We start from the raw sequence: 24,124 nt of genomic DNA, 5'->3' as shown, positions 1-24,124 counted from the left end.
GAGAGAGGGGGGGAAGATGCTTTAATGTAGGCACCTGCGTATGTCATTTGAGTGTCCACGCCAGCACACACACACACACACACACTTCACCACAGAGTTAGTGATGGGTAGACGAGAGTGTTACACTAAGGGCCCAAACCAGGCAGATGAGTCAGAGTCAAACCGAGAGTTAGGGTGGGGTTGGGAGGGCGATCACATATCCTCTGTGAGAGAGAAAGTTAGTTTTATTTGAGGTGAGGGTAGTTTAGCGCTACCAAATCCTTCAACAAAGACAAAACAGACACTGACAGAAGCTCAGTAAATAAATCGCTGCTTTCTGCATTCTGTCCAATAAACCTGGCCTACAGGTCGGGGGCGACATGGCTCAGGCAGTAAGAGCAGTCGTCTGGCAGTCGGAGGGTTGCCGGTTCGATCCCCCGCCCGGGCTGTGTCGAAGTGTCCCTGAGCAAGACACCTAACCCCCAAATGCTCCTGACGAGCTGGTCGGTGCCTTGCATGGCAGCCAATCGCTGTCGGTGTGAGAGTGTGTGTATGAATGGGTGAATGGAGAAGCATCAATTGTACAGCGCTTTGGATAAAGGCGCTATATAAATGCCAACCATTTACCATTCAATGCATTTTACTGTTCTGAGAGAGCTACAGATTCAGCCATAGTGCTGTGCGTGTGCGCGTGTGTATGAGTATGTGTGTGAGTATGTGTGTGTATGTGTGTGAGAGCATGTGTGTGTGAGAGTTTGTGTTTGTGTGTGTGTGTGTGTGTGTGTGTGTGTGTGTGTATGTGTGTGCGTGTGTGTGCGTGCGTGCGTGAGTGTATGACATGTGTGAGAGTTTGTGTGTGAGTATGTTTGTGTGTGTGTGTGTGTGTGTACGTGTGTGAGTATGTTTGTGTGTGAGAGAGTGTGTGTGTGTGTGTGTGTGTGTGTGTGTGTGTGTGTGTGTGCGTGTGCGTGCGTGCGTGAGTGTATGAGTATGTGTGAGTATGTTTGTGTGTGCGTACGTGTGTGAGAGTTTGTGTGTGAGTATGTTTGTGTGTGTGTGTGTGTGTGTGTGTGTGTACGTGTGTGAGTATGTTTGTGTGTGTGTGTATGTGAGTGTGTATGTGTGCATGTGCGTGTGTGTGTGTGTGTGTGTGTGTGTACTTTAGCGGCTGGTGTCCTGCAGAGGAGCAGAGCAGACATTTGCTGATTGTTGTGTTTAACAACATCCACCACATTTTCCTGTTCTTTGGTCAATGTCTTTTTATCTTGGTTGGAACACATGTAACAATGGGAGAGTCATGCCAAACCCCAATCTAGACACAAGCAAAACGAGTGCAAATAAAAAAATAAAAAATAAATAAAAAAAACACTGCGACTAATCCACTACTGAATCAACTCTGCAGACCCAACCTTCTGCCACAAACCCCTCCCTGTTTGATTTGGTACATGCCAGCATGCACTGCTTTGTTTAGGACCGGGTACTGGATGGAAGAGACCATTTTGGATATACAGGGGGGTAAAGTGGGGGACAGGCTTGTGATACCTTCGTTCTCCAATTTAGCCGTTTTGATTTCAACATCTGAAAGAAGAAACACATGACAAGACGTTGTGCGCTTTCCTTCTCCCTGACGCAATCAGTCTCACAGGTAAAATAATAAAGATAAAAAGATCATCCTGGAGCTTGTTTTTAACAGGACTCCACCATTAGAAAGAGCGGTCAAGAAAGCTCTGGTCCCCCATCATAGTGAGGTCAGATCGGTGCACAGCTAAACAACCCTGGTCTTTCTCCAGTTTGCATGTTGTCCTCTGAACACTTCCAGAGTCTGTGCAATCACATTTTCTACCGACACTATATTTGCCATTTCCAAATTAGCAAACAGGAAAATAATAGAAACTCCTATTATATTCATCCTGATATAATGCGTAGCTAGCACATCGTGTCTGTTCTGTAATGCACAACCCTGATTGGCAGCTCAAATAGACCTCTGCTGATTGGCTCAAATGTAATGCTGCTTTACATAGGCAAGATATCCTCCTGAAGTTGGCAGTGTGAGACACGTTTTTTTTATTTTTATATAATTTTTTTAATGTTTTAATCTCAACAGAATAAAAAATAACAACCATTTCCTTTGGTTTTTAATGCATAATTGAAGAATCAATGAAAAAGGGACCGATGGCTTCACAAACCAAAAGATGCCTGAAGCTGGCATTAGCGGGGACTCATTAACCGAGGACTGAACACAGAACGTTTCAGCGTTAAAACTCTAATACTGGGATATCTGTGTCTGCCTCATTCAGGAAGTCAGCACTAAAGTGTATTTAAGGCATCTTTCGGTGTGTGAAGCCTTTGTCTTTTTTCTGAATTTATCATTTATGAAGTCTGAGCGCAGTATAATTTGGTTGTACAATACAATAATTTCAGAATTATAATTTTTACATATGTGTTACTGTGCAGTCTAGCAGAGTGAATATTAATGCACAAAATTAATAATTCACAATTCATATAAATGCTGCTACCCATTACAGTAAGCGGAGAGGGATAGTCTGGTCAGTATATCCAAGATGTGTACTAGTGGAACATTCCGAGGCATACACAAGGGGAGCGGTAACGGGGTACGTACTGCCTCCCCCAATCCAGCGCGCCGTCTCGCTGAGGATGCTGGGAAAACCGCCTCTCGGCTTAGACTTGGCGGGATCTTCACATTTCTTCATCCCTGGAATCTGAAACAGAGTCACTGCGTCACCGAGCTGCCACGCGCCGGGATGCGCTCGCATACGGCGAAACGAAAACACCCGCAGAGGAAGTGGTCCGGAAACAAGTCACGACCGTCACAGTGAGAAACAGCTGTCCAGTACACCGCAGTGGCACCCTGCCTCGCACTGACCTTCTTCCTGAAGAAGCCCCGGGACTTCTTACTGTCCGTGGCCTTCGTCTTCACTCCGAGATGCTTCATGTAGGAGACCACTGCTCCAAAGATGGAGGAGCTGAGACGCACACAGACAGAGACACACACACACACACACACACACGGACACAGAGACACACACACAGACAGAGACACACACACAGACAAGGACACACACAGAGACAGACAGGGACACACACACACACGCACACGCACACATAGACAAACACACACAGACACACGCGCACACGCACAGACACACACAGAGAGACCGAGAGACATACAGACACACGCATACACAGACAGACACGCAAACACAGAGAGACACACACACACAGGCATACAAAGACATAAGTACATTAAATGTTGGCTCTGCATTTAAGTTAAAAACACAATGGTCTTGATGCGGGGATAGAAGAGAACAAAATGAGGGAGGACATTTTGTGGGTAGGGGGGCTGCAGATTGTCTATGTTCTCTCGTTCTCTAATATATTTTCCACCTTAAAAACCCCACAGAAGTGTTTATATTCATAACCGCGCGCCTAAATAAAACGCCACTTCACTGTAGAACAAGGTCTTATCCGTATTTAATCCATGCCGCCCATTGATCGAGCAATTAAATCCAATTCAAACGCGTGGGTGAAGCACAGAGTGCAGTGAAGTCAATAAGGTGTCGGATGCTGATGTGGAGAGGGGCGGAGCTAGAGGGCGGGGGAACGGGGAAGGGCGAATGGGGTGGGGCTTATGCAAATGAGAGCGGGAGTGGTTCGGGAGAGCGGGGAAAATGGGCGGACACAGAGACAAGGAGAAACGGTTCAGCCTGGTCACAAACACTCAAAACTCCCAGCCCTCTGCACGGCGTACGTTCACTGACAGAATGCAGGCGTACACTCCCAGGCTGCACCACTCCACACGCCACTAAAGCGCAGGCATACAGCGGCGTGAAAGCATTTGTGCATTCATTTACAGAGCACGGCGGAACAATGGCCAGCCATGCTACTGCATATCATAAGCTCCTAAGGTCCTGAGGTCACACTAAACGACTCTGAAAATACTTTGTGAATTCACTGATTTTTTTTTTGCTCTCCTCATAGCCAGCACAGAACAGACATGTGAAAACTGTAAATGCCTGATTAATGACAGATGTGACCTGTTGGCATGGACACGCCCTGGTCTCCAAGAGAAACGTACAGATTGCATGCATTTGAAACAGTGCAGTTTTAAAGAACGAGACGAGAGCAACTCACAATTTCTCCTCATCAGTGCTGATTATGGGGCTGAAAGAGAGAGAGAGACAGACGGAGAGATGAGAGGGGGATGAGGAAGATGGAGGTAGAGACAGGCAGTTCTGCCAGTCTGCAAACTCACCCTTTACGTGGCATTTTTCCCTTCTCTTTCGCCCGATTCTCAGCTCTGTTTTCGGACGGTGGAACCTGAAATCACTGCCTTTTCCCGGGGATAAACTCAAACCAGCTGCACTGAGGTTGTTTTCAAAGCAGAAGGAAATGAACATATTCTGATATTTGCAAACCAAAAAAAAAAAATAACCTAAAAAAAACAAAACTAAAGCACAAGACGCATCTAAATTGAGTCAGTGCAATTTCTTTGCAGAATTATTTCAGCAACTAAAACTTACGAAAAAAAAAGTAAACTTGTAAATCAGCAAATCAAATTGCTTAAATGTAACTTTTCCTAAATGCACTCCAATTTATATTTTAATACTGTGACCAAAAATGTAGTAGATTTCGATTTTTGTCTTGCTAAGCAAAAATGCACTCCAGAACTTCTGAACAGGGCGAATCCGAATTCAAACAAGCATCCACATCAGCGGAAACGGCTATTTAACGGTGTTTTTGTCTGATGCAACAAGCTTGCAAGAATTATGAAATAAGATCTGTGTTTTCTCCTCTGAACATAAAGAGGAGGTGGGGCTTAAGAGGGGTTTCCTCGGCCTGACCAATCACAGGGGCTGAGGCTCCTTTCCCACACTGCAGTGTGGCCAGTTAGAGGCAGGGGAGATGACATCACCGTCCCCCTGTCAGTGGAGAGGAGGGCTGTGGTCTGAATGAATGAGCATGTTCTACATTTATCCATGTCTGTCTCATTAACACCCATTTACCCTCATTCAGCTTCTCATTGCCTTTCCTCTGCTAAAGAGCACGGCTACATGCTGGACACACCAGTATTGTTAACCCATGTAAATTAGCACGTGCACTCCTGTTTAGGTGCAGAGCAGTGCTGAGGTATCAGTGAGCCCAAGCAGAGGTAGTGCAGAATTACCCCCTCTCCCTCTCCCTCTGTCCAGTCACACTGCAGCTCGCACCCCTCCCCCCTCCCCCCTCCCCCCTCCCCACACTGGCAGGGAGCCAGAGGGGAACTTCCTGCCAACGTGGCACTGCTGACGCTGACTCTGTCTGTCTGTCTCTCTCTGTCTGTCTGTCTCTCTCTCTCCCCATCTCTTTCTCTCTGTCTCTCCCCCATCTCTCTCTCTCTCTCTCCCCCATCTCTCTCCCTCCCCATCTCTCTCTCTCTCTCTCTCTCCCTCCCCATCTCTCTCTCTCTCTCCCCATCTCTCTCTCTCCCCATCTCTCTCTCTCTCTCTCTCGCTCTACCCCATCTCTCTCTCTCTCTCTCTCTCTCCCCATCTCTCTCTCTCTCTCCCTCCCCATCTCTCTCTCTCTCGCTCTACCCCATCTCTCTCTCTCTCTCTCTCTCCCCATCTCTCTCTCTCTCTCCCTCCCCATCTCTCTCTCTCTCTCTCCCTCCCCCATATCTCTCTCTCTCTCTCTCTCTCCCTCCCCATCTCTCTCTCTCTCTCTCCCTCCCCCATATCTCTCTCTCTCTCTCCCTCCCCCATCTCTCTCTCTCTCTCTCCCCCATCTCTCTCTCTCTCCCTCCCCATATCTCTCTCTCTCTCTCTCCCCCCATCTCTCTCTCTCTCCCTCCCCATATCTCTCTCTCTCCCTCCCCATATCTCTCTCTCTCTCTCTCCCCCCCATCTCTCTCTCTCTCTCTCTCCCTCCCCATATCTCTCTCTCTCTCTCCCTCCCCATATCTCTCTCTCTCTCTCCCCCCCATCTCTCTCTCTCTCTCTCGCTCGATGCACAGACTGCTCTGGTTCACTGGTGCGTGTTGTTCCCGTCACAGCGAGAGCGAGTCGTCTGCAGCTGGCACTCTCCCCCCCCCCCATTTCCTATGACCTCTCCTCACTCCTCCTCCTGAGCACTTCTCCTTTCCGCGTCCCACCATCTTTGGGTTTCCCTGGGGGGAGCTCTGCCCTTGTCTCTCCCCTGCAGACCCCCCCCCCCCCCCACCACCACCACCTCTCCAGTGCGCCGTGCAGGGAGGCCTGGACGTGAGAGTGAGGCCCGTTCACCTGGGCTCCACCGCAGCACATAAAATGCTAACATCTCACAGCGCAAACTTTCACATGTTAATAAGAAGCTGCCTGCGCTTACTGCAGCCCAGACCCGGACTGCTTCCCTGCCTCTGCTTGTCTGGGTGAGGACCATTACTCTCAAGTAGGAAATATTAGCTTGTTTTAAGCTAATTGCTAATTGCTTGAAATTTTCTCATTCCATTTGCAAATCTTGAAATTATTAGTCTTACCTCATTGGCAATATTTGCATTTAATTTAGCAAAAAATAAATAAGTCTCAATATAAGACTAAAACGCTTGCCCCAGTGTGCCACAGCGCCACCACAACCTGGCAGAGGTGGAACAGAAGCTAGCCCCATTCTCACAGCAGTGAAATGCAGCCAGGCTGGACACACGCGTTGTGCGTTTGTGAATGCGTTCCACGCTGTATGGACTCGGCATCTCTTCCCGGGGGACTCACTGCATCTCGGACATCTTGTCCAGCAGGGCCTCAGCCACGGCCTTCTCCTTCATCTCCATGGGGAACCTGACTGTGGGCCGGTGCGTCTCCACCTCCACCAGCTCCACCTCGTTAGGGGTCATTCCCATCATCCTCTTCTGCCTGCAGGGTGGGATCAACACGGAGTTCAGTGTAGCGCGTTAACACGGTGCTCAGTGTAGCATGTTAACATGGTGCTCAGTGTAGCATGTTAACACGGTGCTCAGTGTAGCATGTTAACATGGTGCTCAGTGTGGCATGTTAACACGGTGCTCAGTGTAGCATGTTAACATGGTGCTCAGTGTAGCGCGTTAACACGGTGCTCAGTGTAGCACGTTAACACGGTGCTCAGTGTAGCACGTTAACACGGTGCTCAGTGTAGCATGTTAACACGGTGCTCAGTGTAGCATGTTAACACGGTGCTCAGTGTAGGGTGCTCAGTGTAGCACGTTAACACGGTGCTCAGTATAGGGTGCTCAGTGTAGCACGTTAACACGGTGCTCAGTGTAGCGCGTTAACACGGCACTCAGTGTAGGCAGGGCCAGAGGAGGCTAGCACACACAGGCTGAATTTTCAGCCACTTTAGGCTACATGCAGGGGGGGCTGATGCAGTACAAACAGTACTGGCCAGTTTATAGTCCAGCGACAGTGTCGCTCGACTGAAATATAAACCAAATGTCACTGCGACCAGCCACATCCACATCCACTGCACGTCAGCGGTCACAGAAACACTCTTTCGCTGGACTATAAACTGGCCTTCACACCGCTGCCCTGCTATTAGACTCAAAGCCTGTTTATGTGCTCTACAGAAACAGGACACACACACACACACAGGGAGATATAATGTTTTAAAGCCTGCCTATTCCTAACACTCCATTTCTGTGTGTGTATGTGTGTGTGTGCGTGCGTGTGTGCGCGTGTGTGTATGTGTGTGTCTGTGTGTGTATGTGTGTGTGTGTGTATGTGTGCGTACGTGTGCGTGCGTGCATGTGTATGTGTGTATGTGTGTGTGTGTGTGTGTGCGCGTGTGTGTCTGTGTCTGTGTGTTCGTGCGTGTGTGTGCATGTGTGTGTGCGTGTGTGCGTGTGTGTGTGTCCGCATGTGTGTGTGCCTGTGTGTGTGTGTATGCGTACGTGTGCATACGTGCATGTGTATGTGTGTGCGTGCGCGCACGTGTCTGTGTGTGCGTGTGTGTGTGTGTGTGCGTGCGTGTGAGCGTGTGTGTATGCGTGTCCGTGTGTGTGCGTGCGCGCGCGTGCGTGTGTGTGCGCGCGCGTGTGTGTGTGTCCGTGTGTCTGTGTGTGTGTGTGCGTGCGTGCGTGCGTGGGAACATGGGGCCCTCACTTGAAGTCCTCCAGTTGCCGCAGGACGTCTGGGGCCAGCAGGGTCTGCATGTCCTGAGCGAAGCCTCTCTGCACCTCATCGCTGAGCAGGTCCGGCCGAGTGCGGTCTGGACGAGGGAACGGACCGAGAATCATTCCAGACCGTCACTCAAACACTCTCTCTCACAATGACCGTCTGTCCCAGGCTAGATAACAAGCTTTAATGGTGAGGAACAACATGCCAAATTAAGGCAGGGCTCTACAGTGGCTCTACAGTGCTCCCATTTCAGGAGCATGACTCCCGAACATTGATGTGCGCTACTGTCCAGAAAAATGATTCAGGAGCACATCTACTGACCTATACCTTAGTGTGCTCCGAAATTTAGCTACTAAATTTAGCGAAGTACTCCTAGGAAAAAATGTTAAGGCCTGTAAATCTTTATTCATTTTTTTTCCTATGGAAAGAAAGAGGCCGGACATGGAACACACATTATGACAGTGTATGGGGGACTTAATTATAACTGTTGATTTGGGATGTCAATACTGGTCATGAGACAGGAGCGGACAGACGGACAGGCGGACGGACGGACAGACAGAGAGACAGAAAGGGGGTCTTACCCAGCTCGTAGCCCACGTTGGGGGGCACCGGCACTCTGAGAGTCTGGGACACAGAGAGGGAGAGGGGGGTCAACACCGATACCGACACGCTGACCAACAGACAGACACGTGAGCACTGGGGCTGCAGGCCCTCTTCGCCCTGCTCCTCCGTTTACAGAGGCGTGGAGTCCCCCGCGACCCACTGACAGGCACACGTTCAGCAGACAACGTGACTGAGTCACAGCCCCCACACGTTCAGCAGGGACAACCTGCCTGAGTCACAGCCCCCACGCGTTCAGCAGGGACAACCTGCCTGAGTCACATACGTGTTCAGCAGAGACAACGTGACTGAGTCACAGCCCCTATGTGTTCAGCAGAGACAACGTGACTGAGTCACAGCCGCCCCGCGTTCAGCAGGGACAACGTGACGGAGTCACAGCCCCCACACGTTCAGCAGAGACAACGTGACTGAGTCACAGCCCCTACGCGTTCAGCAGAGACAACGTGACTGAGTCACAGCCCCTACGTGTTCAGCAGAGACAACGTGACTGAGTCACAGCGCCTACGTGTTCAGCAGAGACAATGTGATTGAGTCACAGCCCCTACGCGTTCAGCAGAGACAACGTGACTGAGTCACAGCCCCTACGTGTTCAGCAGAGACAACGTGACTGAGTCAAAGCCCCTACGTGTTCAGCAGAGACAACGCGACTGAGTCAAAGCCCCTACGTGTTCAGCAGAGACAACGTGACTGAGTCACAGCCCCTACGTGTTCAGCAGAGACAACGCGACTGAGTCAAAACCCCTACGTGTTCAGCAGAGACAACGTGACTGAGTCACAGCCGCCCCGTGTTCAGCAGAGACAACGTGACTGAGTCAAAACCCCTACGTGTTCAGCAGAGACAACGTGACTGAGTCACAGACGTGTTCAGCAGAGACAACGTGACTGAGTCACAGCCCCCAGGCGTTCAGCAGAGACAGACTCACGTCAGGTGACTAAACAGCTCAAGCCGGCCATCGCTGCACTCTGGAGACTCCCAGAGCACTCTCAGAGCAAACGAACAGCAAGAAAACTGTTTTCATCACGTACGGTAAAAAGATATTTGCATTATTTTTGCATTGTGATACATTTTGCATTTTATTTAAACAAGAACGTGCACACCTGAAAGCCGAAAAGCAAACCGTGTTGTGAAAGACAGCGTTTCGCTTCTACTGTATCATTTAAATGATGGGGCATTCAAATTAATATGCATGTTTCTTAGCACAAAATACACATCACATTTAGTGTGGCACCAGCGTCACTCATCTTGTTTGTATTAGCCGTGTAATTTTCATTGGTTAATAGCCGGCCGCACTCCCCAGAGGGCGATGCGGGACACAAACTGATTGGAGGAACTGAAGGATGAGGGCGGGAGAAAACTGCAGAAGAACATAACACGACGGACCCCTCCAGAAACGCATAGCAGCACACCGCCATCGGGCCGCTGCGTGTGAGGATCCGCCAAACACTCACAGGGGCTGGCGTGAATGATACTCACGTGACCGTGCACAGCGAAAAGATACGCAACGATCGCTTTTCATTACCACATAAAACTGCAGCGCGCTTTAATCCCGCATATGACTTACGCCAACCATCGCGTGAAAGGAAGTGCATTGGTGGGGTCACTCGCAGTGCAGGAGGGAGTCATTACAACGAGAGACACGGCAGCACGGCCTGACCACATCCTGCACAGAGATTCACTTCATTTGACTGCCAAGCACTGACATTTCCTCCATGCAAATGACAGTGTCAATGACATCCTGCCTGCTTATCTGACTGCATTTCAAAGTAGGTACATTTAATGAAGCCATTAAAGGACTTTGAGCGATTTTTCCTTCCACCCCGGGATGCAGTATATCTCAATGTCCACCAGATGTCAGCCCTGTTCAGAGGATGCCTCTTTGTAGACTGGCAGATGCAGCTGGGGGGTGTGTTTCTGAAGAAAGCCGGATATGAACTCAAAGCCAAAAAAACCCTCCAAGTTAACCTAGCAACAAAGGTGTATTTCAAGAAAAGTATAGAGGGAGGGTGGAGGAGGGAGAGAGAGAGGGAGAGATGGCGGGAGGAGGGCTGGAGCACTCAAACCTGCAGTCAGGACAGAAAGGGGCAAGCGGTCCGGACACTGGACAGAGAATGGGGAGAGAAGGGAGACAGAAGAGAGAGAGGGAGAGAGAGAAAGCGGAGAGAGAGGAGAGAAAGAGAGAGCGAGAGAGGAAAGCGAGAGAGAGAGAGGGAACGAGAAAGAGAGAGGAGAGAAAGAGAGAGCGAGAGGAGAGAAAGGAGAAAGAGAGGAGAGAGAGGGAGGGGAGAGAAAGAGAAAGGGAGAAAGCAAGAGAGCGAGAGAGGAAAGCGAGAGAGAGACAGAGAGAGAGAGAGAGAGAAGAGAAGGCGCTGCAGTAGAAGGCTGGAGAGCGGCGCCCTGGGGGTCATTCCCACGACCCGCACAGGAAACAACAGGTCACTCTGAGAAAGTGACACTCAGAGCAGTGACAACACTGCACCACAGCCAGAGAGAGAGGAATGGGAGCGATAACAGAGTTAAGAGAGTGAGTGGGTGAGTTAAGTAGGAGGGGTCCGAAAGTGAGTCAGAGTGTGTGAGTGAGTGAGTGAGTGAGTGAGTGTGAGTGTGTGAGTGAGTGAGTGAGTGAGTGTGTGAGTAAGTGTGTGAGTGAGTGAGTGAGTGAGTGTGTGTGTGAGTGTGTGAGTGTGTGAGTGAATGAGTGAGTGAGTGAGTGAGTGAGTGAGTGAGTGTGAGTGTGTGAGTGAGTGAGTGAGTGAGTGAGTGAGTGTGTGAGTAAGTGTGTGAGTGAGTGAGTGAGTGAGTGTGTGTGTGAGTGTGTGAGTGTGTGAGTGAATGAGTGAGTGAGTGAGTGAGTGAGTGAGTGAGTGAGTGTGTGAGTGAGTGAGTGAGAGTGAGAGTGAAGGAAGGAGTGAGTGAGTGTGTGAGTGAGTAAGTGTGTGAGTGTGTGAGTGAGTGTGTGAGTGTGTGAGTGAGTGAGTGTGTGAGTGTGTGAGTGAGTGAGTGTGTGAGTGAGTGAGTGTGTGAGTGAGTGAGTGAGTGAGTGTGTGAGTGTGTGAGTGTGTGAGTGAGTGAGTGAGTGTGTGAGTGAGTGAGTGTGTGAGCGAGTGAGTGTGTGAGCGAGTGAGTGAGTGTATGAGTGAGTGAGTGAGTGTGTGAGTGATTGAGTGTGTGAGTGAGTGAGTGAGTGAGTGTGTGAGTGAGTGAGTGAGTGTGTGTGTGAGTGAGTGAGTGAGAGTGAGAGTGAAGGAAGGAGTGAGTGTGTGTGTGAGTGAGAGTGAGAGTGAGAGTGAAGGAAGGAGTGAGTGTGTGAGTGTGTGTGTGAGTGAGTAAGTGTGTGAGTGAGTGAGTGAGTGTGTGAGTGTGTGAGTGTGTGAGTGAGTGAGTGAGTGAGTGAGTGTGTGAGTGAGTGAGTGTGTGAGTGAGTGAGTGAGTGAGTGTGTGAGTGTGTGAGTGAGTGTGTGAGTGAGTGTGTGAGCGAGTGTGTGAGTGAGTGAGTGTGTGAGCGAGTGAGTGTGTGAGCGAGTGAGTGAGTGAGTGAGTGAGTGAGTGTGTGAGTGAGTGAGTGAGTGAGTGAGTGAGTGTGTGAGTGAGTGAGTGAGTGTGTGAGCGAGTGTGTGAGTGAGTGAGTGTGTGAGCGAGTGTGTGAGTGAGTGAGTGTGTGAGCGAGTGAGTGTGTGAGCGAGTGAGTGAGTGAGTGAGTGTGTGAGCGAGTGAGTGTGTGAGCGAGTGAGTGAGTGAGTGTGTGAGTGTGCGAGGTGACAGAGAGTTCCCGAGCTGTGAGCCGGTATGGGGGCAGAAACAGAAGCTGACGGCATGTGAGCTGAAGATAAGGGAGCAGATAGCGATAAGCATGCTGATATCTCTTTGCTTTGGTCTGGCTCTTACAGCATAGCACAGCCACCAAAACAGAACAACGATAACAAGGGGAAGGCAAAGGACACAGTCTCCCGGTGCAATACTTACTGCACCCTTGTCCAGGAAAGTGTTGTAGAAATCCACAAACTGCTTCTTGGTCTCTTTGGCGTTGAACTGTCTGAAGAGGTCGGCGTGGAGGTAACACAGCTGAGCGGGGGAGAGAAGGACGCAGGGTTGAAGTGAGGAGAGCAATTTCTAATCTGGTCAATATTCCCTTATTCATTAACCACTCCCAGTTGAGCGGTGCATTGTGCTGTGAGAAAGGCTCTTTACACAGGCCAGCTCCGTCACAACACGAGGCGGGAGACAGACAGGGCACAGACAGGGACACAGCAGGAGGTGTCGGGCCCCGCGGGGCTGTGCATGCAGACAGGGAGAGTACAGAGAGGGCCGGGCTGGGAACAGTACCTGGGTGAGTCACGGCTCTGCATGCAGCGTACGGGAGAGACAGCGTGCAGTTACACCCAGTTATACTCAGAGTCTGTACAGTGTGTCATGGGCAGGCTAACATGTCTCTCTCTCACTCTCACTCTCACTCTCTCTCTCGCTCTCGCTCACTCTCTCTCTCACTCACTCTCTCGCTCACTCTCTCTCTCGCTCACTCTCTCTCTCGCTCTCTCTCGCTCTCGCTCTATCACGCTCTCTCACGCTCTCTCTCACACTCTCTCACACTCTCTCACACTCTCTCACACTCTCTCACACTCTCTCACACTCTATCTCACTCTCACTCTCTCACTCTCACTCACTCACTCACACTCACTCACACTCTCTCTCTCCCTCTCACACTCTCCCTCTCACACACACACATCTGTGTACATCTGCACAACGCACGAGCATGCGCACAAAACAGCACAGTCATTTATCATCAGACCCACTCCCTCCCACACACACAGGCAGGGTACGCATGCACACACACCAGGAAATGTGCACATGCACACACACACGCACACACGCACACACGCACACACACACACACACACACACACACACACACTAATTTACATTTAAACAAGCACAGCAGTCTGCAGTAGTTCTCATCGTGTACACACGTGCCTATACACCAGGGGTTCCCAATTCATTTTCTGCCCCGTCCACTTTCGAGGATTCTAATGACTTTGTCAAAACCTCCACCGCATCACCCGCCCCTCATTCAAAATGCAGACACAGGCTACGCGAGTTCACGTTCAACAGCTCGTCAATGTTCTCCAGTTACATCGAGTGCATTCCTTCCATGTCCAGACGTCAAATTCAATAACCGTTTCAGCTTTTTCATATGACGGGGCATCACATTCGCGCAATTATAGCCGACTGCTGGAAACATTTTAACGTATTTTTATTTCACAAAATGAAAAAAGTAACTGACCATGGCAGAGATGCGCAAGACTTGGCTATTAACAGAACGGAAACTGGCCGCACACAACCGCTCCCATTAAACGAGCCTGAACTCTGTACACCTTTGAAAATGCCACAAGCCCTTTTAAAAAGAAAACAATAATATTTAGATCTACCAAAAACCACAGCGAGTCAGTGTGAAAAGTGGCGTCTCTGCTCAAATGCGAAAAGTTTTCGAAAGGTCCAAGGGCTCTGATGATATTATGTTGTGGTGAGGTAGAGACCATTTTAGAGGTATTAGTCCATAATTCAGTTCCTTTTAATTAAGCTTACTTTTCTCTTTTTAATTTCATTGAAACATTTGTTAGGTAGCTTGCTGCGACTGGATATTGTGGCGTGTGCATCTAGTTGTGGGAAATCTGCATTTGCTTATAGCTTTATTTCATAAGAAAAGTCCTCAGGGCTCCAAATTTCATAATAAAAGCAGTCGCAACATTCATGTTTCGTGTTTGATTCATAGACTTTAGCCAGGCCAAATTAAAACACCTCGTGGACCTGATGTGGCCTGCGAGCTGCCTATTGGGAACCGCTGGTGTACACAAACACACAGATGCAGACACAATCTCACACACGCACACGTAGACACACACACACACAAACATACATACTCACCACGCGGGTGCAGTCAAACTGGAGCATGACATGCTGCAGAAACACCAGCAGGTGAGTGGGCCTGGCCTTCAGCAGCTCAATGCTGTTAAAGTGACTGCACTGGTCATCCACCGTCTGAGGGAGGAACACACACAGGAAGCACATACAGTGACCCCAAGAGCTAACACTGAACACTCACACTCTCACTCTCACTCTCACTCTCACTCTCACTCTCACTCTCACTCTCACATACAGTGACCCCAAGAGTGAACACTGAATACACACACATGCACACACACACAGACACACACACATACACATACACACACACACACACACACACAGGAAGCACATACAGTGACCCCAAGAGCTAACACTGAATACACACACATGCACACACACACATACACACACACACACACACACACACACAGGAAGCACATACAGTGACCCCAAGAGCTAACACTGAATACACACACAGACAGACACACACTCACTCACACTCAGGAAGCACATACAGTGACCCCCAGAGCTAACACTGAATACACACACACACACAGGAAGCACATACAGTGACCCCAGACTAACACTGAGTACACACACACACACACACACACACACACACACACACACACACACACACACACACACACACACACACACACACACACACACACACACACACACACACACACACACACACACACACACACACACACACACACAGAAAGAAGCGTTCGACATACACTCACGGCGTCCAGGTCGTTCTCAAAGTCCTCGTCCTCGGCGCCGATGATGCTCATGGCTAGGTTTGAGTTTTGAGCCCCCGACGGCTTCTGTGGGGACAGACGGGGGGGGGTTAGAGGTCACGCAGAGGGGGGTTAACGGTCACAGAGGCGCGGTGGGCGGGTCAGGAGAGAGGGGGTTAAGAGTCACGTGAGTAGAGAGACGGTTAACGGTGTGAGAGGGAGAGAGGGTGACAGGGGGGCTGTTAGCGCTGTGTTAGCGCTGTGTTAGCGCTCGCGTGGCCCAGGCACGGCGGAACAGCGGGACGCACAGGAACACTCCACTGGAGACGCTGAGGGGGGCAGTGGGGCTGCGCTCACAGAGGGAGGGAGGAGAGCAGGAGAGAGACGACAGGAACGCAACAGAGGCCCGTGCCGTGACCGAATCCAGCCCCGTGGGATGCCCTCCCCAACAGCTCAGTCAGACAGAACCCCCCCCCTCCTCCCTGAGCGGCTCAGTCAGTCAGAACCCCCCCCTCTCCCCGACCCCCCAGAGGCCGTGAGTTTCGCCGGTGTACCTGTGTACCTCCATGACGGAGCAGTCTGGCAGCATTCACAGGCCCACTCTGCAGCACGAGGACAGCGCCCCCACAGGCAGAGGGGGCTTACTGCAACCACCCAACTCTCCCTGTCCCAACTCAAGCTCGCTATCTGGACACTTCAGCGAATCCAAAAATAACCCCCCGGCGCCTGAACCACGGCTATCAACAGGCCTGCTGGAAATATCAAACGCTCTGACACGGAGACTCTCGCCCCTCAGTTTCGCTCCAGTCGAAAACCGCAGAAGCACAACTAATGCGCTCGCCGAATGCGTTAAAATAGGGTAGTAAGTTTTGGGCAGAAAAAACAGGCACACTCTAAAAGCACAGAGCCCTGCTCTGCTTTGCCTTGCTGTGAGAGTCTATGGGGTTTACGCCCGCTTCTTCAGCTACTCTGTCAGGCATCTTCGTGACAGTGTTCTGCAGAGAGGCTCTATTGATTCGATTCGATTTTCTGCGTCTGCACAGGTATCACAAGGCGCCACCTCCTAGGGAATCGTATCGAACACCGGTCCCTTTTTTCACAAACTTCTCAGGTGCTACAAGGACACGGAAAATGGAGAACAACGCAGTGCACAGTTCCACACTCATGCGCAGACCGACTCGGGAGGAAGGAGAAGTGAACACAGCGAGAGGCAGGGCTCCTCCGGCCTGCGGTTTGTGCCTGCTGCTTTCGGTGTTCGACGAGAGGCCGGGGCCCCGGGGCTCGTGGGAGGGGAGAGGTGGAGGCCCCCCAGGGGCTTATGAGCTCCGGCCCCTCCTCTGTGCCCTAATGAGGCAGCCGCCTCGCGCTCAGAAAGGCAGCGCGCGCCTCTGGTCTGTGAGGTGATGGCAGCCGTGAGTGAAGGTTCCTCACAGGTGGAAAAGAGCTGCGCCTTCACCGCATACATGACTGCATTCGTCCGCATTCCAATCCTAAGACCTAAAATGGCTGCCGGGAAGGAGCTCTGTCGAATGCGCAGAGCTGGCCCCACACTGCAAGCGATCGCGGCGTCGGAGTACGCAGATGTCGCATCGGCAGAAACGTGTGCGAAATTAGCGCACTGGACTCGGCTGCTCTGTAGTGAGACGACGCAGTCTCAACAAGGATCCTTTAGTACTTTAGTACACACTTTACAAAAGTTTTACAAAAAAGCAGTTTATGTCTCGCAAATGATGATGAAACATGACGCGTAAAGTCCTGTTCTGAGAACGCGTTTCTCGTAAGCGTGCGTGCTGACGGTCTGGACGTGTATAAGAATGACGTGTAAGGTTCTGTTCTGAGAGCGCGCTTGTCGTAACTGTGTGTGCTGCACTGCGTAGAGGAAGAGGAACATTGTTCTCGTGGGGTAATTCAGGCCCGGCAGTTCTGCATCCGTCACTGCACTCAGAAACTGGGTGTGGCACACCGCACGGGCGCCTCTGACTGCTTCCTGTATCGGGCGCCACGCTGCACGGACTCACACACGCCACACCCCACAATTACAGCCCCAAAATCTCACTGCCATTTCCCCCGTGAAAACATCTGATATTTCCACCAGGCCTTTCGAACGAGCCCTCTGCGTTCCGCAGTCGCTACTGGCCCCCGTATCCGAATCCAAGTGGCCCTATTGGCCGGGAGCGGATCGGCCACTGTTGACCTCACCCCGTCCTGGGCTTCTTCACTGTCCATGCTGCTGTGGGAGGGGCCAGCACGTGTCAATCAAGCTCCTGCAATGACATCACAGCGGCTGTGAGAACAGTGCGAGAGAGGCCGGAAAAATCAAAGAAGGATCAGGCAGAATGTTATCAGCAGACTAGAAGAGAGTACCTACTCGTACGTTCTCTGGACGGGGGGGGGGGGGGGGGAATTCGGGGGGGGGCAGCGGGGTTAGATATATACCGTGTAGAGTGCACACAGCAAAAAACATATGCAAAACTGCAGTACAAATAAAACGTGAGGTAAAGCCACCAATACAAGGTGATTGCGCTAGTCTTTCATCTGAGGTCAAACAAACTCCTCCTTTTTTTAAAAACAAAACAAAAACAGCCTGAACAAAGTGCTTCACTATACAAAACCCGGAACGCAGTTTCACAACCCAACAACTTCGTCCCGTTGACTGATGCCCAAGAATTTCACAACCCAAAATAGATATTAATGGCTCTTTGTTTACATGGCAGATTGTCCTCTGCTTTAATCAGATTTAGATCACCACAGCAAATGAGCTAGGGCTCTCTGGGGTCCTGGTTGGTCCTGGAGGGTTGCTCCTAGAGGGGCCTGAACAGAAAGCAAGGGCGGCAAAGAGATGGGAAGTGGGTGTAATTTCCTCAGGAAATGATCAGCGCCATTTCCTGTGAGAACAGTCTGCGAGAAACGAGGTGGGGGTGGGGCGGAGGGCAGGGGGGCTGAACACACAGCGATGGAGAAAAGGAGCTCAGAGAGAAGGAGCTCAGAGAAGGAGTTCACAGTGGAGCTCACAGAGAAGGAGCTCACAGAGAAGGAGCTCACAGAGGAGGAGTTCACAGAGAAGGAGTTCACAGTGGAGCTCACAGAGAAGGAGTTCACAGAGAAGGAGCTGTGGTTAAGCACAAGAGGCTCAGGTAGCTACTCCCCAGTGTGGTTACCGCGCATGTGGCACAGTGCAGTAGCTTCAAAAACACTGAAGCAAATTCAGAATTACTGAAACAAACACTAATTCTGCAGGGACGGGCCTGTTCTTGCCATTATGTTATATGATGTTGTGTTATGTTACTGAAGCCTACCGGAGAGAGGAGAGGGACTGGGGGGGGGTATGAGAGAACGAGGCACAAAAAAAACGAAAGAAAGTAAGGGATATGCAAAAAGTAGAGGGGGAAGAGAGAGAGAGAGACAGAGGGGGAGAAATATGGAGACAGAGAAGGGAAAGTGAATTTAGGTTGAACTTCAAGAACTGAAATGGGGTGAGGAGAACACAAATAACTGAGAGAAATAGCAAGACATCTCGTTTCGGGGAGAAAAAAATTAAATAAATCATAATAATTATGCCATTCCTGGTAAAGTCTTATTTTGACTGTCTCTAGGGCAATGGATATAAATGTGACTATTCATCAACTTGAAGCGAGCACCAATCTACGCGAGTAATACCGGCCCGGTGATGTAATAGAGGGGTGATGTCACCGTATTCCGGCAGCGCTAATGGAGCGCGCGCTAGCAGCAGCCGTCCGTCTGGGGCGGGACGCGGCCGCATTTTCACCGGCCTTTCATATCAATAAACGACGAAACATGCCCGTTCTACAACCACCCGAACCACCGCTGAACACCTGACTTTCCCCTCCCGCACAACGGGGCCAGCCCGGGTTCTGATTGGAGCAGGACTTTCACCAGCCGCTCAGGGACGAATCCGCGGAGCTGACTCAAAGGCCCTTAAGCCAAGCGCAATGTGTGGGACACACGGTGTGCGCACGTATCTGTGAACCGCGGCGTCCTTCCTTTGAACCTTACCGCGGGCCACAGGGAACCCGACCACTTGTAAAACATGCCTTTTAGGAGGTGATCGTTTTAGTGTGTTAGTCTCCTCGCTGAATTATTTTCGTCCTCTTTAGCCCTGGTCAGCCGATGTGTAGTTAACACCGCCACAGAAGAGGAAGAACTTCACCACAGTAGTGAGGTTACGCAAGGAGGGCGAGGGAGGCACGAAATAAAGTGCACATATCAAAATATGCCACTGTTTGTTTACACTTTGAAATTTACATTTTTCTTTGGAACAGACAGGATTATAATACTCAATATGACCTAATGCAGGAATGCAGGAAATGACTCTGGGAGTGTCAGCAAATAAAATGAGATGAATGTTCAAAGTTCAATGAATGATTTGGCAGATCTGAGCATCGACCTGGGAGCCATGGCAGGTTATGTTAGGGTCAGGGTACGGTAGGTTAGGGTCAGGGTACGGCACGTGAGGTTAAGTTAGGGTCAGGGTACAGTAAGTTAGGTTAAGTTAGGTTAAGTTAGGGTCAGGGTACAGTAAGTTAGGTTAAGTTTGGGTCAGGGTACGGTACGTTAGGTTAAGTTTGGGTCAGAGTACAGTAAATTAGGTTAAGTTTGGGTCAGGGTACGGTACGTTAGGTTAAGTTAGGGTCAGGGTACAGTAAGTAAGGTTAAGTTAGGGTCAGGGTACGGTAAGTAAGGTTAAGTTAGGGTCAGGGTACAGTAAGTAAGGTTAAGTTAGGGTCAGGGTACGGTAAGTAAGGTTAAGTTAGGGTCAGGGTACAGTAAGTAAGGTTAAGTTAGGGTCAGGGTACGGTAAGTACGGTTAAGTTAGGGCCAGGGTACGGTAAGTAAGGTTAAGTTAGGGTCAGGGTACGGTAAGTAAGGTTAAGTTAGGGTCAGGGTACAGTAAGTAAGGTTAAGTTAGGGTCAGGGTACGGTAAGTAAGGTTAAGTTAGGGTCAGGGTACGGTAAGTTCGGTTAAGTTAGGGTCAGGGTACGGTAAGTAAGGTTAAGTTAGGGTCAGGGTACGGTAAGTAAGGTTAAGTTAGGGTCAGGGTACGGTAAGTAAGGTCAAGTTAGGGCCAGGGTACGGTAAGTTCGGTTAAGTTTGGGTCAGGGTACGGTAAGTACGTGCTGAGGTGCTGACTGCCTGAACAGCCACAAACTCAGGGGGTTCACTGTACCACACCCATCCTGTCTGTCCCACAGGCTAATGCACAGCAGTCAGTGCGTTGACCCGCGGCAGCAACGTGCTAGCATAGCCCCAGCTCAGCTCTGTCTGAATGTGGAGAGGGGAGGGACGGGTATACAGGAAACACGACTGAGTCATGACAAACAACCAGCAGGGTAAGAGAGAGGGAGACTTCTGAGGTTCCTTTATTGAAACACAAAACTTTTCAAGATTACCTAAAAACCTATCCCAAGGGTTAAAGGGGGGGGGGGGGGGGGGTGAGAGAGGGGGAGGGAGAGAGAGAGAGAGAGAAGGGTGAGCGAGAGAGAAAGAGCGACAGACAGAACATTATTAATATTAGTATACATTCTAGGTCTGCTTTTTCATAATCTTTGTATTGTTTCTGTTAATATTATGATTACATATAACGCTTTGGGAATATGTATTGAAAAATCTGCCATGCCAATAAAGCATTTTGAAATTGAGATTGAAAATTGAGAGAACAGTGTGTGTGTGTGTGAGTGTGAGTGTGAGTGTGAGTGTGTGTGTGAGAGAGAGAGAGAGAGAGAGAGAGAGAGAGAGAGAGAGAGAGAGAGAGAGAGAGAGAGAGAGAGAGAGAGAGAGAGAGAGAGAGAGAGAGAGAACATACCATAGTATGTCCAATAAAGCGTGTATAAAGTGATGGTGGTGGAGGTGTTGAGATTTGAACTCTCTGTCTCTGTCTCTGTCTCTCACTCTCTCACTCTCTCACTCTCTCACTCTCTCACTCTCTCACTCTCTCACTCTCTCACTAACTGCCCTCAGCACAGCGGCCCACGCAGGGCAGCCCCCGAAAACAAGGTCCAATTATGCAATATGGCATACCTTCTCAAATCACATTACCGTATAAAAACAACTACACCGAGAAGAAACGGGAACAGAAATAGTAACGTTATTCTCTGTGTGAATAGGCGACCTTATGCACCCTCTCTCTGTTTTATAGCAGTGCAGGTCTACATCTCCGCCTGTCTACCTCCCTCCCTCTCTCTCTCTCTCTCCTGTACACAGGTCTACTGTATGAGTTTCCACATGTGGAGCTCTTGTGGTCGCCCTGCCTTGCCCCCATTTCTCTCTCTCTCTCGTTCTTGCTCTCTTCCTCTCTCGGTTTCCTAGAACCTGATGTATCGATGGTGCAGTTGGGGTGGCTGATGAAGGAGGTTTGGGGGGTTGGGGGCGGGGGTTAATTTGGGGTGATGATGTGCGACAAGGAAGTTTGTGTTTCTTGTTTCGATACTGGGTTGTTTTGTTTTTATTTGAATTTGTACGCTAAATAATGGAGTGACTCTGAGGTAGTCACATTTCCCATAAGAAATATTCCCCCGCCCCAGCTCAGAAAGAAGGACGTTGATTGGCATGGACCGGGGAGGGGGGCGGGCTTAGGATATGTCTAACTGCTTCCAAATGTGTGCCTGGTTCCAGGGCGAATTACGGCCCCAAACTCAGAGGTGTTTCCGCCACCACTTCTGTCCAAATGACCCCACCCCCGACAAGGAGAGCTTGTCCTGGGGAGACGCAGTACCCTGAGCCCGCCTCCCGAAACCAGGCCCGCCCAGAGGAGCGCTCGTAAAACCCACCGACCTGCGCCCAGACAGGGGGAGCCAATACCCTCACCCCCTCCCATCCACCACGGACTCAGCAAGCCTGCAGGAGGAGGCCAGGACACTGCTGCCTGTGTGTGGACCTGTGGCCCTAACCTACGCCAGCTGCTCCACATCAAACCGCCCTCTTTATTTACCTGCTCTTTAAGAGCTCAGGTTTTATTTCTCTCTATTGAACTGCAAAACAAACCGAGCCGGCCACTCCCCATCGCCCCACACTGTTTCCTTCCCCGTGCACTGCTTTTCAATGGGGCACCTGTGTGGCCAGGTCCTGGGGTTTTGGTGAGGAGAGGGGTACAGAGACAGTCCTGGGGTTTGGGGGGGGAGAGGGGTACAGAGTCAGTCCTGGGGTTTTGGAGGGGAGAGGGTACAGAGTCAGTCCTGGGGTTTTGGAGGGGAGAGGGGTACAGAGTCAGTCCTGGGGTTTGGGGGGGGAGAGGGGTACAGAGACAGTTCTGGGGTTTCGGAGGGAGAGGGGTACAGAGTCAGTCCTGGGGTTTGGGGGGGGGGAGGGGTACAGAGTCAGTCCTGGGGTTTTGGAGGGGAGAGGGGTACAGAGTCAGTCCTGGGGTTTTGGAGGGGAGAGGGGTACAGAGTCAGTCCTGGGGTTTGGGGGGGGAGAGGGGTACAGAGTCAGTCCTGGGGTTTCGAGGGGAGAGGGGTACAGAGTCAGTCCTGGGGTTTGGGGGGGGAGAGGGGTACAGAGTCAGTCCTGGGGTTTGGAGGGGAGAGGGGTACAGAGTCAGTCCTGGGGTTTTGGTGGGGAGAGGGGTACAGAGTCAGTCCTGGGGTTTTGGTGGGGAGAGGGTACAGAGTCAGTCCTGGGGTTACAGAGCTGTGAGCTCATAGCATCAGTCCCCCACTCTCAGCCACGTGCTGCGGTGGTCAGTCAATGTGCTCGTGTCCACTGAGCTCTCCTTTCCCTTATGTCACACAGCATCGGTACTGACTCTCTCTCTCCTCCTCTCTCTCCACCTCTCTCTCCACCTCTCTCTCCACCTCTCTCTCTCCCTCACACACCCTTCCCCCTAACCTCTCCCTCGGTATAATCTGTAGAGACCAGTCTAGTATTTTCCATACTGACCTATGGAATGAAAGAGCGCCTTCTCTCTCTCTCTCTCCCTCCCTCTTGCTCAGTCTCTCCCTCTCTGACTCACACTTGCTAGTTTTCCATTTCACACCTGTCTGTCTGAGAGCAGGAGGGAGCAGCAAGGCTCCCACAGACACACAGACAAGAGCTGAGCACTCTGCTGACCGCACTGAGGAGCCAACAGAGCAAGCATACACTCGATCACTCACACACACACACACTCTCACATACTCTCACACACACACACACACACACACACACACACTCTCCCTCTCTCTCTGTCTCTGTCTCTCTCACACACACACACACACACACACACACAAACACTCTCTCACACACACACACACACACGAACACGAACACACTCACTCTCACATACACACATACTCTCTCACACACACACACACACACTCACATACACACACGAACACACTCACGTACACACATACAGTACTGTGCAGAAGTCACACCATATACAGTGGTGTGAAAAGTGTTTGCCCCCTTCCCTATATATTATTATTTTTTATTTATTATTATTTATTTATTATTATTTTTTTTATTGCATGTTTGTCACACTTAAATGTTTCCGATCATCAAACAAATTTAAATATTAGTCAAAGACAACACAAGTAAACACAAAATGCAGTTTTTAAATGAAGGTTTTCATTATTAAGCGAGAAAAAAAATCCAAACCTACATGGCCCTGTGTGAAAAAGTGATTGCCCCCTAAACCTAATAACTGGTTGGGCCACCCTTAGCAGCTACAACTGCAATCAAGCATTTGCGATAACATTTGCGATTTTCTGAAATGCGGTGTTATTTTTACGGCAGATGTAATGGGAAACACACACCTTCCAAA

General features: G+C 50.4%; 1 protein-coding gene across 8 annotated transcripts in view; it reads right to left on the bottom strand.

Moving 5' to 3' along the window:
- The window catches only part of arhgef1b (Rho guanine nucleotide exchange factor (GEF) 1b), a 48,621-nt gene that overhangs the window by 20,069 nt on the left and 4,428 nt on the right, over window positions 1–24,124 (bottom strand). For 3 of the 8 annotated variants that reach the window (XM_061237383.1, XM_061237404.1, XM_061237438.1), the window contains exons 2-12: window positions 17,565–17,629; window positions 15,363–15,452; window positions 14,638–14,751; window positions 12,682–12,780; window positions 8,681–8,723; window positions 8,085–8,190; window positions 6,723–6,863; window positions 4,132–4,161; window positions 2,864–2,963; window positions 2,600–2,699; window positions 1,522–1,557 (exon numbers count right to left, since the gene is read on the bottom strand). In XM_061237383.1, coding sequence (XP_061093367.1) covers window positions 1,522–1,557; window positions 2,600–2,699; window positions 2,864–2,963; window positions 4,132–4,161; window positions 6,723–6,863; window positions 8,085–8,190; window positions 8,681–8,723; window positions 12,682–12,780; window positions 14,638–14,751; window positions 15,363–15,452; window positions 17,565–17,591 — 886 coding nt within the window. In that variant the 5' untranslated portion in view covers window positions 17,592–17,629. Of the gene's footprint in view, window positions 1–1,521; window positions 1,558–2,599; window positions 2,700–2,863; window positions 2,964–4,131; window positions 4,162–4,252; window positions 5,121–6,722; window positions 6,864–8,084; window positions 8,191–8,680; window positions 8,724–12,681; window positions 12,781–14,637; window positions 14,752–15,362; window positions 15,453–17,564; window positions 17,630–24,124 lie in introns of those variants that run through there. The other 5 variants (XM_061237394.1, XM_061237410.1, XM_061237420.1 and 2 more) reach the window with 5 other exon arrangements.

This window comes from Conger conger, chromosome 1 (assembly GCF_963514075.1).
Source record: "Conger conger chromosome 1, fConCon1.1, whole genome shotgun sequence".
NCBI lineage: Eukaryota > Metazoa > Chordata > Actinopteri > Anguilliformes > Congridae > Conger > Conger conger.
Note: the sequence above shows the minus strand (reverse complement) of the source record. Positions and strands in the feature narration are given on the sequence as shown.